Consider the following 15,057-nt stretch of genomic DNA (forward strand, 5'->3'; position numbering starts at 1 on the left):
ACAATTCAAGAGATTCACAAGAAGAAACAACTGTAAATAATGTTGTTTATTGTATTGAATTATTTATCCTTGCTAGATCACTGTATGCTGTATCACCACAGTCCAATGAAAAACATGTACCTCATGGTGAATGAACCATTTGTGAATGACTTGGATGTAAAATCGTTTGCCAGCCACTGAAAATTAAGAAGGTTTTTTTTTCTCTTGTAAAGTTACTATTTTGGAGATACATGTTTGCCATTAGACTGTGACGAAATACAAATGGAACTCCTGGACTTTTCCAAAGGAAATATTTGTTCTTCTTAAAATACCAGTAAGTTTGGATGTTCCAAGCTGTACAGCAACTGAAATGGTGGCGTTTTTACAGGTGGAAGTTCAAGGTCTGGTAAAGCCACAGTCATCTGTGTCCCAGAGTCAAAGAGAGCAAAATTTGCCTCACTCTCTGGTGGATAGCATTCCCACTAGATTCACTCAGCACAACTGTAGCCAGTGGAGCAGTCTATTTAAAGACAACAGAATAAACACTGTACTATATTAGATGAGGAATTACACAGCTAACAAAACGACAAAGAAACTATACTCCAAGACAACTAATCAAACACTCCATACAGTATATGACCAAATGTTTGTAGACACCATCTCACCCATGGTCTCTTCAGAAGTCAGGGGTATTTGGTGGAAATTTGTTGCCCTATATGCTACAGCAACAGCCTCTACACTTATAGTTGGATGTGCCCTGGAGCATAAACACCACTCCTAACTGTTACAAGATAAATTATCATCACTCCACAGAGCATAGGTTCACTGCCCTAAATCCCAATGCAGGTGGCTTTATACCCCTCAGGCCTCTGTGCTTGGTACTGGGTGTGGTGAGCTTAGGCTCACATGTAGCTACCCCAGACCATCTTTATGCAATTAATTAATTACTTTAGAAATTACCCAAGCTGTGTTTGCAGAGCTAACCCTGTGTCAGTGATACATGCCACTCATTACAAGGTCTGTACCCATAACTGAATGTATAATGTACTATGTGTATATTATGCAGCTGTAATTAAGGATGCATTTGCTAAACCTAACCTGGAGATGTGATTGATGATAAAGAGGAAGGCAGAGAGAGGGATGATAGAGAAGAGGAACCATGGGAAAACAGTGCTGACCACACCCAGACAGAAGAAGACCAGCATCAGGTTCTGCATCAACATCTCTGCTTGTGCAGCCAGACGGACATCCACTGCAAGAAAAAGAAGTAGGAGGCAGACGAACATGTTTAGACTTCATTCTGTCAGCAAGAGGGATGATTTGGGGAGAATTCCAATGCCTTACCTTCATCCATATCTTTGGAGAAGCGGTTGAGGATGCGTCCCAGAGGTGTTGTGTCAAAAAAGTGCATAGGGCTGTAGAGAAGAGCCTTAAACAGCTTATCATGCAGAGCTGAGGCTGCCCGCAGAGTACACTGCAATACACACACACACACGCACGTTAATAATACATGCAACCATTCAGAGTATAAACAAATGGGTCAATGATTCAAACAAATATAAAAAACAGGAAAAATCCATAATACAAACAAACAGGTCAATGATACGGAAAACAACAACAACAACAACAACAACAACATAATACATACATCACTGGAGAGAAAAACCTTGGCAAAGAGATGTTAGAGGGAGGGAAATGTGCCCAGTCTCTGTAAACAGGGAGGCCCAGTACAGTCCCAGTGTGCTAGCAGTTGACACAGCTATGTATACAAACTAATGCACATATCACACTCTTTTGCTCTTTTGCAAGAAGCCTGTTGTTGTTCATGAGAATTTCACGGTGTAAAAAATGGCAGAACTTTCATTTTAAAAATGTCAAGCACCGCTAAATCTTCTCAAGCATAAACTCTTATATAACATGCTGCTGCATAAAACACTCAGTGACCCCAGCAGAGTCGAGCACATTTGTGGAACATGCAACAATTTAGATGAGATAGCTTTTGTCATAAGAGGACAGATTCGTTCCACTAATAGACTACTTAAGCTCTAAACTTTCTCATCTCACCTCTGGGTGAAGAAAAAAAAAAGATCAGCCATCACTGAGAAATTAGCCAACGTAAGTGGCACTCAGTTACAAAGGGACATAACCCTGCCGTAACCCCCCTAATGTGCCGTCAGACCTGCTTAACATGGAAGAAGGTCGTAAAGGCCCAGAGGGACACAACACACATACAAACCCTTTCCAGCTGAGAGCCGTGGCACTGGACAGATAAATGGATTTAGCCTACAGGCAATTTCAATTACAGAGCAAAAACTAGGAGAGACACAATGGATGAAAGGAGAAAGCTTGCCAATTAGCAAAGGCAATGGCAGTGGACCAATAGTCCTGTATAAGTCACAGGGAGGAAAAGAGTACATGTGCCTAACGGGAACGGGCTTCTTGAAATCAGGGGAATATAAACTTAGGTTTAGAACTTTATTGTCCCTGCTGTGGCAGAGCTGAAGAGTCAATATTGTATCGGTGCCCCAGACTGATTTATTAGAAAAGGGATTAAATGTGACGCACCTCTGAAAGCCTGATAGCGACAGATCAACCTGGGATTTCCAGGTAGACTGACATTCACACAGCCAAGCACATAGAGAAAATGGAGGGCATACAGCTGTAGGCTTAGGTCGAAATTAACATATAACTGCCACCCTGCAAACCGAAAATTACTGTTGCATTAAATGTGCATTTGTAACACATGAAATGATGTGAATGCAATTATTGTTCATTGTCAGCTAAATGTAAATTTGTGCAAAGTTTGTTGACACCTTTCTTTCTTTTGCAGTTTGACTTTATTTTTTGCTGAGGGTCCTCCATAAAGAAAGGGGAAAAATGGATCAGATTACTACAATTCCCCCCAAAATTTCTAATGACAAAATTTTAGGAAACAGTTGCATGACACAGACTTATCCCATGCCTTCTAAACTCTCAGCAAAACGGTTAAGGAACTGTTTCAAAGCAGTTTGTTTTTGCTGCCTTGCTGAAAGCACTGATAAACTTGCAGTCACCACAAAAAACAAATAGCACACAGTTATCCCGTTGTATCTTTGGACTTCGTACTTCTTGAGTCCTCCAGCGTGCCCTTGAGCAGTGTGCAGCTGTGTGAAATGGTCTGTATGTGGAACACCACTTCCAAGTCTGAGGAAGTATGGTTACTCATTCATTCATTCATTCATTATCTGTAACTGCTTATCCAGTTCAGGGTTATGGTGGGTCCAGAGCCTACCTGGAATCACTGGGCACAAGGTGAGAAAACACTCTGAAGGGGGTGCCAGTCCTTCACAAGTTGACACATACACACACACACACATTCACTCACACCTATGGACACTTTGGAGTCACTAATCCACCTACCAACATGTGTTTTTGGACCGTGGGAGGAAACCAAAACACACAGGAAACCCAAGCAGACACGAGGAGAACACACCAAACTCCTCACAGACAGTCACTCAGGGGTGCGTTTCCCATACAACGACGGAACTAGCACTGAACTAACGTGGTACGATGCATCGTTAAACTAACCATCATCTGAACTCTGACCATTTCCCAAAACTGTCATACTTTGTTAGTACCACAGTAGTTTGAACCATGTTGGTTTAAACCACCGTAGTCCACACTACAATGGTTCCAGACGGGTTTGTTCTGGCTTTCACAGCGGGAAACTTGCAAAAACTCATGCATTTTGTAAACCTATGCGAAAATATGAGAGTTGTGACCACAATTACTCATACTGTATTCATATAGAATCAGCAGCAAAAAGAATAACGTCACTTGAATTAAAAAATAAATAAAATAAAAGAAATAACGGTGATAAAAGACAAAGATTGTTTTGTAACAAATAAATATATTTCAGTGTATTTATCATTATTAAAAATAGATATTAAATATGTTAGAAAAGTTTATAAATATGACGGCGAGAACTCTCAGCAGCATATTATTTATTTATGATTTGCACACACACACTATACAGTACCCTAATTCTACTGTGTCTTCCGTCATCGATGACGTAGTCACTAAGCTTCTAAGCTAGTTCCAACTACACAGTTTAAAGACAGTGTTACGAACGTTCGGTGGATCTACAGTTTTGAGAAACACCTGTGTCATTTAACGATGGTTTGGACTATGCAAACGTAGTTACCTCGATAGTTCCAACGACGGTTTTGAGATCGCAACTGCATCGTTCAAACTATGTAAGTTGCTAACATAATATGCTTTTGGGAAACGAACCCCAGAGCAGGACTCGAACACACAACCTCCATGTCACTACCCGCTGCACCACCATGCTGCCATGGCCATGATTAGCATAAGCATAGCATAGATAAGCATGCTTCCTGCAGGTGAAGTGGTGAAGTAGGAGCTGAGCTAGAAAGCAAAGATTTCAATTTACCAGTCAATCTATGTCCCCACCTTCAACTACAGTCATGAGCATTAGGACCCAGGCTTTCTTTCAACAGAGGCCTGAAAAACCAGGTGGTGCTATGTCTTCAAAGCTAATATAGCCATTTTAACTGACCATTTCCTCTCACCAAAATGAACAAGTCTGCATCTGGTCTTCTATATTCTATATTCATAATGCAGTTAATAAAAAGTTTTGTAAATACATATATAGAAAAACAAATCATATACATAAGAAACTAAGGAATCTATTCATACCTTCATCTTAAAAATATATAAAATCAAAGCATGTGTTTGCCTTTTTCACACTAATTCTCAGCTTCTCCACGAGCTCTACCACATCATTCAGCTGCAGCAGTGTAACGTTAAAGTAGGAAAAGGGATTACAGTCAAACCCAAGCCTAAAGAAATCCTGTTTATATATGTTTTTTTCTGTGCAAGTTAAAATGAATGGTCAAAGAAGGCTCAAAAATGTGAACAAAATGACATGTTTTTAATCATGAGGATTTTAATGAAGTATATAAACTTAAAAAGTCAAATCTCACTTTAAGTATATTTTTTCAATCTTAATAAACACCAATACCCATAATCCCAGACTGCATGTTAATACAATTGATTCCTTATTAAATCCCACAGCTAAAGGCAGGATTGAGTTACCAGTTTCAAAATGTGAAGTGTTGCTGGCTATTTCAAGGAAGAGATATTAAACATTAGACTGGATATCTGTCAACAGAATAACCATGTCATATTTGAACATACATCTTGTGCACTGAATGAGGTTAACCTGGAACCTGGCAGTTGCTGAAAAACTTGGGAAAACAAAGTTCTCACTTGAACCAATTCCAACAGTTATTAAAACTTTTTACTTCAGCATCCTGGCTACAGTAAATAACAGTAAAAGGTTCTTGGATATTTTAACAACAAGCAGTTTTTGACCAATTCCTAATGTTTCGTTTTAAATTAGGCATGTTTCAGTCAGGTTTTAGGACAAATCATAACAGATTTTCTAAGATAGATTAAATAAGTACATTGGTCTGTCTGGCACTGTTTATCTATATATACATGTTACCTCTGTGTAGCATCATCAGGAAGCATGGTGTCTACTGTAATGCTCTCCTTTTGGGTCTACCAACAACTACAATTAATCAGTTACCAATCATTTAAAATTCTGCTGCAAAGGTACTGACTAAAACCAATACACACATTAAACTGATTTTAAAGTCTTCACACTGTCTACCTGTTCGTTTTTGTACTGATACATTTGTTAAATAAATTTGCCCCTGAATATCTCTTGGATATGCTTTTCGTTTTTTAGTTTAGTCCAATGCCTCCCTTTTAGTTGTTCTTCAAAGCAGGACAAAAATTTTGGTGATTCAGTAGACGTGAGGACCTAAAACACTGACAGATTACAAAGCTACTTATTTAGCCAGTTATTTGTTATAAAATTTAAATGATAAATTTATTTATTTAATGTTACTTTGTTTTTGCTTTAATATTCATTTTACATTTCATGTTAAAACTTCATCTTTACTGGAATTCTGTGAAGCTGCTTTGTGACATCATCAGTCCTATACAAATAAAGTTTGACTGATTCATTGATTTTGATTATTAAAAAGCACTTTATGGAAGTTTAAAATTTGAATGTTTTAACGTAAACTTCATTCAACTTGATTTACCACAAGCTGAAAGCCACTGAGATATTTTAGAAACCTTTAAGCACTTTGGTTGTTCATTCATTCATTCATTCATCGTCTGTAACCGCTTATCCACTTCAGGGTCGTGGAGGGTCTGAAGCCTTTGGGCGCAAGGCAGGAACACACCCTGGAGGGGGGGTCAGTCCTTCACAGGGCAAGACACACTCACACATTCAGTCACATGCTCACATCTACGGACACTTTGAGTCACCAATCCACCTATGAATGTGTTTTTGGACCATGGGAGGAAACCGGAGCACCTGGTGGAAACCCACACAGACACAGGGAGAACACACCAAACTCCTCACAGACAGTCACCCGGAGCGGGACTCGAACCCTGAACCTACAGGTGTCTGGAACACTCTATTCCTCCATATAAAGACCAGAATAACAAAACTGTTACAAATAGCATCACAGTGATAGGGTGGGGGAAGGAGGATAAACGTAGACTACTATCATCAGATACTTCACTGAAGGAACTGAAGTTTTGCCATGAAAATTGCCATGCTGTGTCTGGAGTGTAACTTTTATTGTGCCTCCCAGTTAACCATGTTATCTGCATGTCTCAGAGGACAACCTAACCTTACAAACTTGTGTTTTTATAGGTAACTGACTGTCTGAGAATGTTTAACAGTTAGAGTTTTACAAAGAAAAATCTTTGTAAGTTCTAAACTGATTTCTTTTAGTATGTTAAATTAAGGGAAAACAAAAAACCTACATGAATTCGAAGGGGAGTGGATTAATAGAATATACTCCTGTAAACCCATACATCTGCAAACTCTGAGAAGATACAATACCTTAACGAACACAGTGCCTCTCACAGTCTTGAGCAGCAGCACAGCCCCCATGGACAGTGTGTAGACTCTGGAGTAGTGCTGAATGTGGGGGTTTAGTCTCATGCTGCTGCTCACCACGCTCTCATTCCCCTGCAACACCGTCACATTCTGAAGACACACAAAACAGACACATCACCTTAGAAACAAGAATCTCATGCAAAACATTACACTCAATGGCAGCTGCAGACAAATCCCAGCCTCAGTCATGTTTACAGAAGGCACTGTTTTCTTTTTTTTCCATGTCACTAGCAGCTTCACCGCTAACATCTGTTGCTGCGATTTTTCCCTCAGTGTAAATCATGTTCACTGTGGCACTTCTAATTAGTGCAGGGACTGATGTTCGCTTTGACTGAGCAGCAAAACACAGATGAAAGTGAATGCTTTGTGTGTTTAAAGAGACACTGAAGGAACACTTCGGCCCCCGCCCAAATGCTAATGCTGCTAACGACTGATGGGGTGTACCAGTTATGATGCCATATTATCAATAGCCTTTATGAGCTCAAATGTTCTTTTACGTTATGATGTCATAAAGGCCTCCACCAGCTTTTTGTTTTATTATTATTATTATTATTATTATTATTATTATTATTATTATTATTATTAACAATAGCTTTTCTGGTCTCAAGTGTTCCTTTATTTTATGATGTCACAAAGGACCCTACCATCTTTTTGTTTTTATCATCATTACCATTAACTTTGTATTCTTTAATGCCGCTCCATATGGAGGTGGTTTGTTGCAGCCCACTCACCCCACTGCCCTGCTTGATCCAGTGGCTGAGCCACCAGTTACTGAAGGCAATGCTGCCTGTGGTGAGGAGAAAGAGGAGGACATTGACGATGAAGGCAAGGGGCCCTCCTGCAGCCTTAATATAAGCAGCATAGACGGCTGGGGCCACAGCACCGGACCCCTTCTCCTCAGCCTGCATGAGCTGGTCTGTGGGATGCACATGAGAAGGGCCCAGAGAAAACAAAAAAAGGAAAGATGTGTGACTCATACCTTGTTAGAAAGTCAGCTAAGCACTAAACATTATTCTTAGATTACACTGCTCTCACCTCCTCTCTTGCTCCCTGCGGGTTGCCTGCCTGACGCATTGATGACACCAGCACACAGCCCAGAGCGCTCCTCCTCTCCAGGCTGCCGCTTCCTCAAGCTCTTCCGCACTAGATTCTGAGAGAGAGACATTAACGACCATGAATTTCTGGAACAAAAGAAGCCTGAAAAGCTTTATTCTCCCTGAGACAAAACCAAGAAGGACATGTGTTGTTATGAATTTTCAACAAAACCCAAGGGCTTCATATGATCCAAAATACCTGTATAATGCAGGCCTATATTTAACCTTTACCAATGACTTTACAGGAACAAAGAGTGATATACAGTATTAATACAGTATGTGCATTTTAAAATCCTGATCATATAGCCCCGTTAAGTATTAACAGAACACAGATGGTATATTGTTTCCCTCAGAATACTGAACTGCTTTAATTCCCTTTATGATTGCACTAATTTTTAATGCTGAATAGTTTTCAAATATTACAATATTTATCTATGTTTATAAATATTTATTGCACATGCACACTCCTCAAAAACACTAATATCATGCTACGATTTTCCTCTAAATTATTCAGCGCAACATTGATATCTCTAGACTGTGAAATGGATGATTGCACAAAAATTTTTATTTTAAAAAATAAACAAACAAACAACAAACAAACAAAAAACAACCACTGACTGTTTAATATTTATCAAACATTTTAAATCGACTCCAGACCCACCGCAAACTTGATCAGGGTGAAATGGTTACAGAAGACGAATGAATGGATGAATTAATGATAACTGGACTGCAAAACCAGAAGACATGCAAATACTTCCAGCATTATTGCATCTCAAAATAAAAAAATAAATAAATAAATAAAAAATCTGAAACCTGGGGCTGACATAACACCAAAAGCTATGAGAGAAAAGCAGTGAAAGAACACGTCACAAGGACAGGCCACAAATCACTGATGACAGGAGAATCAACGCTAAGTCATTAAATACAGTGCTGACAAGGTCTTATAGCTGCTACTCCCGAAGATCATTGTGCTCATAAATTATAAAAGCAGGGAATAAATTAACATTTGAAAAACAGGTGATTTGCAGGCTGTGGCTCATGAATTTTGCAGGAGGGGATGTTGAGTACTTTGTGAGTGAGTGACCCCATGTTTTCCCCAAGCTGTGGATTGTGGGTGGTAGGCCGAACCTCTTGCTGGATGCTGGTGAAAAGCGTGGTGTAATCTCGCCCTCTGCTCATCAGCTGGGCATGGGTGCCATGCTCTGCAATCTGTCCATCCTTCATCAACACCACATCATCACACTCTGCCAGGTACTGCAGGATTAACACACACCAGGGGGAAGTGTTACAGCAAACAAGACTTAACAGACTGAAGGATGGAGAAGAGAATAGAGAGTCAGATTAAAGGGTTTTAGGATGCAATGATGGAAAATAGATAGAACACAAAGCCTCTTACCTTATGTTCTCCTGAGGGAAATCAATCCTGGGTATTCAACTTAGTACACTACATACACTGAGCGATCAACAGACTACATTCACTGTGCCTTTTATCAGCTACACTGACCACACCGGCGCACTCTTCTACAACTACAGACTGTAGTCCACCTGTTCTTCTGCATACTTTCATATACCCAATTCACCCCCACAGAGCAGGTATGATTTGGGAGGTGGATCATTCATATCACTGCAGTGACACAGTTTTTAAACACTGCATCCACTCACTGTCCACTCTGTCAGACCACACTGGTGCACCTTGTAGATGTAAAGTCAGAGACAGTAGCTCATCTGTTGCTGCACAGTGTGTGTGATGAAGCACTGTGCATTACCTCTGAGATGATTTGAAGTCGTGTTTGTGATTCAAAACCGTCCACCAACTGTATCTGACCACAATAATATTCTCACGACAGAATTCCATCAAATTTCTACAGAAATATTACAGCATGTAGTCTACAGCCTGAAGTGCATGCTATTTGGATGTTATTCTGGCGTGTTCTCCTTCTTTGATACAGCCATGCCTACACCCTGCTGTTCTGTTCAATAGTCTTTTTTCATGACTGAAAGTAATCATCTTTCATCCTGTACTGTGTTCCTTCATGCGCTGTCAGGCTATTTTCTATTGCTAAGCTCACCATCCTTGCCCCTTAAAAATGTACCAAACCGTTGATTTTGAAGCACCAGAGGCCGGTTACCCAGAGAGGGATAAAGTCTAGGCCTGGACCGCAGAGGATTTTAAATGAGGAGTTTCCACTGAAAGAAAAATACGGTCCATGACTTCACTTTACCCCTGTCTCCTGGTTTACCATTAATCTGTTTTTTGGCTTCTACATCTAGTGCTTTACTGGAATTGACACCTTAAATAAAGACAGACAGAAACAGATGCAGTAACAAACAGTAACAGACAGAACACATGCAAACCACGTTTGAGCACTCAGGTTCATCAGTTGGCCAACAAGGACAACTGAGTTGTATTTTATCCCATGTATGTTAAATTATGTATAAATAAAAAACAACATTGATACTTCCTACGGTTAATTGGATGTAAACGTAAATTGTCTGCTACATATAAACAAATGTCTGCACTTTTTTCTCATATTCATTGTTTGAAATGAAGGCAGTGGGCTGGGGGCTGTTCTGCATTGTAGGATTTATGAGTTAGACATATAACTGGGGTCCAGGTTTGAGGACTGTCCAAATGACTCTCCACCATTTTTCTATTAAGAGAATCTGACTTGAGGTTTAAGATATTTGACTAAATGGAGAGAGCACTGTGGAATACCCGCCTGGAGCAAATCAACAAAAACAATCACTGTCCAATCCTTCATAGCTCTTGTTCTGTCATGCTGTAAAAATTAAAGAATTTGATATATATATATATATATGTATATATATATATATATATATATATATATATATATATATATATATATATATATATATATATATAACACTTTAAGCTATTTTTCCACTCTTTCCACTTTTCTCTTTCAGCAGAATGAAGACGCAAGGTTTCTTCAGATTTCTTTTTTTGAGCACACCCTGGAGCAGTGTTATTGATTACTATCAATCATTTCACAGAACCTTAGGGTGTACCCAATACTTTTTTTTTCATGAAGAAGATAACATAAGTACTACTTTAAAACCAAATAATTCCATAAAATATCTGCCATTCCCTGAGGATCTGTCTAGAACTCATCTCCAGAACAGTCATGTCTGATTTTTAGGCTACTGTTCATCACTTTTTAGCTATTGCACACATTTTTCTAAGAGACTGAGCTCAGTGAAAACATCCTCATCCACAGCAATTGGGCTAGATGTCATTAATAGGTCAATTTTCTAAACAGATTTTAACGTGGCTACCACCTGCAAAAACCTCTGTTTCTGGACATTGTCCACTGCAATAATGAGAAACTGATTCCAAACTAAACAAATTATTTTTCTAAAACAACAATATATGATAATAAACACATGTATTACAGTTATAGATTTGTTATGGTATAACTTCTAGCATATAATGTCCAAAGTATTATTTACATTACAGCCCATAACGTCCTCTCTAAATGGACTCACTTGCAACTGGTGTGTAACAAAGATGACTGTCTTTCCCCCGGCAGCTCTGCGGATGGCGCTATGGAAGAGATGTGCTCCCACTTGGGCATCCACAGCACTGAGTGGGTCGTCCAGCAGCAGGATAGGCCGGTCACTGTACAGTGCACGAGCCAGGCTGACCCTCTGCCTCTGACCTCCACTCAGATTGGCTCCCCTCTCACCGATCTGCCACACAGGTTAAATCCAGCTTTTAGAATTCAGATAACACATTAATTATCCCAGCAGACATTTCCAAAGTATACATTAACCATATTTATTAGAATCACTTTATTGGCCATTTGTTCTCCGCATTTAACCCAATCCATGCAGTGAAACACACATTTACAGACACCCTAGTGAACACTAGGTGGCAGTGAGCACATATGCCCGGAGCGGTGGGCAGCCTTAGCCACGGTGCCCAGGGAGCAGTTGGGGGTTAGGTCATGACCTGCCGGCTCTGGGGATTGAACCAGCGACCTTCCGGTTACAAGCCCAGCTCCCTAACCACCATTTAGCATTTTAAGGCATTTAGCTGACACTCATGTACAGAGCGACAATTGGCTAGAATCCAAAAGGTACCTCAAGCTTAGATGCTGCTAAATACTAAAGTCACTATGGAGACCTAGATACACAGTGCTCACATACAGCACTTTGCCCGAATGCCAAATAAAGTGTATAATTATAAGCCTTTAAAAAGCGCAAGATAAGAGGTGACTCTTGAGAGAGATGGGTTTTTTCATCTGCATTTAAAGACAGCAAGTGACTCTGCCATTTGGAAAACTTGGTGCTAAAACCTGCATGCTTTTTTTCCATTATACTTGAAAAGTGGTGAGTCAAGCAGAGCTGTACTTTAAGCTCAAGGTGCTCTTAGTATGGATCAGGTTTTGATCAATTCCACCAAGTATGCAGGGGTGGGTCCGTTTTTGACTTTGTAGACCAGCATCAGCCAGCAACATTTGAATCCGATGCGGGCGGCTACAGGAATCCAGTGAAGAGAAGACAGCAGAGGAGTCACATGGCTTAAGGCCAGCCATAAGGAAGTTTCAGTCGTCAAGTCTTGTAATGAGCTGGTGGCCTCTCCATATAGAGTAGAGCTTGAATTCTCCACATGTTCTAAAGGAGAAATCTGCATGACCTTCTCAGGTTTGTAACATGAGCCGTAAATGATAACTGTTCATCCACAAGTATACCAAGGCTTTATACTTCCACAGATGGGTTGAGTGGTGAGTTCTCAAAGGAGAAAGCAAGATCTAGATTCTAGGGATGTACAGCAGCTCCAGGGTTTCAGGAGACAGGCTGCCGTTCACGATAAGACATCAGGGATTTCTTCTACTGCACTGGACCATGAATATCAGCTCAGGCTTTAGTTTTATATATAAACTGAGATCTCACTGCTCACTCCATCTGCAGAAGCACAAAGCTTTGGTATAGTTGTGGATGAAAAGTTATTATTCACGTGTTTGTGTGTGCGTAGGGCAGAGAAGAGTGCTCCTTAGGAGCAGAACCAAAAAAGCACTCACAACAGCAAAGTGCAAAGCCTGTAGATCAGTTTTACTTACAACAGTTCATAGGGGAATGGCAGTGAAAAGCTTGAAAAAGCATTTTTACGATGAAACTCATTCTGGCGAGGCCTGAAATGGCATTTTGAATCTTGTAGACTATAATTACCTCAGTCATGTCACCGTAAGGTAGCGCTGTAATATCAGGAATTAAACAGCAGGCCTCCAGAACTGCGTTATACCTGATGTGAGAAAAGCACAGCACCAAGGGAATGTAAAACACTAATGTAGTTTTACAAGCTTATATAAATAAGCCTTGATTTGTTCTCACTTTCCCAGAAATCCCATGGAGCGAACCTTACTTTTCCTCAATGTACTCCCTCCCAAACAGGATGTTCTCCCTCAGGGAACTGTTAAAGATCCAGGCCTGCTGGGCTGCATAAGCAAAGCCCCCATCTGCAGCTACAGTTCCAGCGAGCAAGGTCATCTATAAGAGAGAGAGAGAGAGAGAGAGAGAGAGAGAGAGAGAGAGAGAGAGAGAGAGAGAGAGAGAGAGAGAGAGAGAGAGAAATGTAGGTAGTTATTACAACAATTCTGCTTCAGCCACTTGAATCCATCACTCAGCACAATTCTAAGAGTGTCAGTAATGAAGAGGGCATTTCCCCAGGTAAATATTATGATCTCCACACATTTAAGAGTATATTCCTCCAGCTTTTTACTTTGTAGAAAATAAACAACTCCCAAATAAGTCACCAAATAATTTTCTGCTATAAGGTGAACATCCTCTGAGTTGTGGTGATTCCATTTTTAGTGTAGAATTAGGGTTCTCCTTCGAGTGTGTTTACCAATCTTTATTAAGTGTAAGCAGATTTATTCTAAGCTAAAATCTAAAATCACAATTCTTTAGAACATTTTCTATTTTTTTTTCATTCATTCATTGTCTGTAACGTTTATCCAATTCAGGGTCGCTGTGGGTCCACAGCCTACCAGGAATCACTGGGCACACGGCAGGGACACACCCTGAAGGGGGCGCCAGTCCGTCACAGGGCAGGTTATTTACTTGCTACATGGTATTTATCACCATAATTAATTAATTCTTCTTTTTAATGGAATATTAGTTGGAACAGATATAAAGCTCTAGTGCAGACACAGTTATGAGATCCCTATCAAACAATGCACTGCACTATATCCAGTTAAACAGGATTGCAACATTCTCTTTGTATTGATACATGTGGTTAGTAAGCTTTGTTTTCACACAGTTTCATACCTCCCTCCTCTACACTTTACTGTGTTATTACAACCCAAGAAGGAAAACAAGCTCCATTACATGTGGTAGATTGTGAAAAGCTTTGTGTCAAAAACAGCCACATTTTATCTGGCGGGCAGGTATTACCAGTCAGTCTACTTTCTTTATCTGTTCCAGCTTCCAGTTCACTCCCCACAAGCTTTCAGTTCTTGATCACCTGGCTCATGTGTGCAGGGAGCTGGCTGGAGCTGAGCATCAGTGTAACCTCACAGAGATAAGGGGGCATTTCACAGCATAGACTGAAGAAAGAAAATGTTCTGATGTGCAGTGTGATCACCTGTCCCAGAAGAGCAGACAGCAGGGAACTTTTTCCACTGCCCACAGCTCCACACACTCCCACCAGAGCCCCCTGAAAACACACAAACACCAGTCAACCGTCATCCTGACTCCAGCTTACAGAAGGCACAGCTTTAAATGAGCCTTAGATTAACAAATTTGCTAAAGGCAAAAATATAATTTTTTTTAACACATTTCTGTAAAAAGCATGGAAACAAATGAAAACAAAAGCAAAAAGAAAACAGGCAAGCCCAATATGCCCAATATACATCCCCTTGTCATTGGAAGATTTGGTGCTTCATATAAATGTCTCTGTTTACATGTGGTTTTTATTATGTACGGAAAATATGGAGGGCAGGTATTAAATGCAGAAATGATAGTGTCGCAGTC

The 15,057-nt window shown here is 40.1% G+C and overlaps 1 protein-coding gene across 1 annotated transcript in view; it reads right to left on the reverse strand.

Moving 5' to 3' along the window:
- Positions 1 to 15,057, reverse strand: part of wu:fb13g09 (ATP-binding cassette sub-family C member 5) — a 41,643-nt gene that overhangs the window by 8,827 nt on the left and 17,759 nt on the right. Inside the window, exons 11-20 of the mRNA XM_066667845.1 lie at positions 14,669 to 14,740; positions 13,448 to 13,572; positions 13,255 to 13,327; positions 11,569 to 11,772; positions 9,190 to 9,315; positions 8,003 to 8,117; positions 7,699 to 7,883; positions 6,911 to 7,057; positions 1,324 to 1,453; positions 1,078 to 1,231 (exon numbers count right to left, since the gene is read on the reverse strand). Coding sequence (XP_066523942.1) covers positions 1,078 to 1,231; positions 1,324 to 1,453; positions 6,911 to 7,057; positions 7,699 to 7,883; positions 8,003 to 8,117; positions 9,190 to 9,315; positions 11,569 to 11,772; positions 13,255 to 13,327; positions 13,448 to 13,572; positions 14,669 to 14,740 — 1,331 coding nt within the window. The remainder of the gene's footprint in view (positions 1 to 1,077; positions 1,232 to 1,323; positions 1,454 to 6,910; positions 7,058 to 7,698; positions 7,884 to 8,002; positions 8,118 to 9,189; positions 9,316 to 11,568; positions 11,773 to 13,254; positions 13,328 to 13,447; positions 13,573 to 14,668; positions 14,741 to 15,057) is intronic.

Source organism: Hoplias malabaricus, chromosome 4 (assembly GCF_029633855.1).
Source record: "Hoplias malabaricus isolate fHopMal1 chromosome 4, fHopMal1.hap1, whole genome shotgun sequence".
NCBI lineage: Eukaryota > Metazoa > Chordata > Actinopteri > Characiformes > Erythrinidae > Hoplias > Hoplias malabaricus.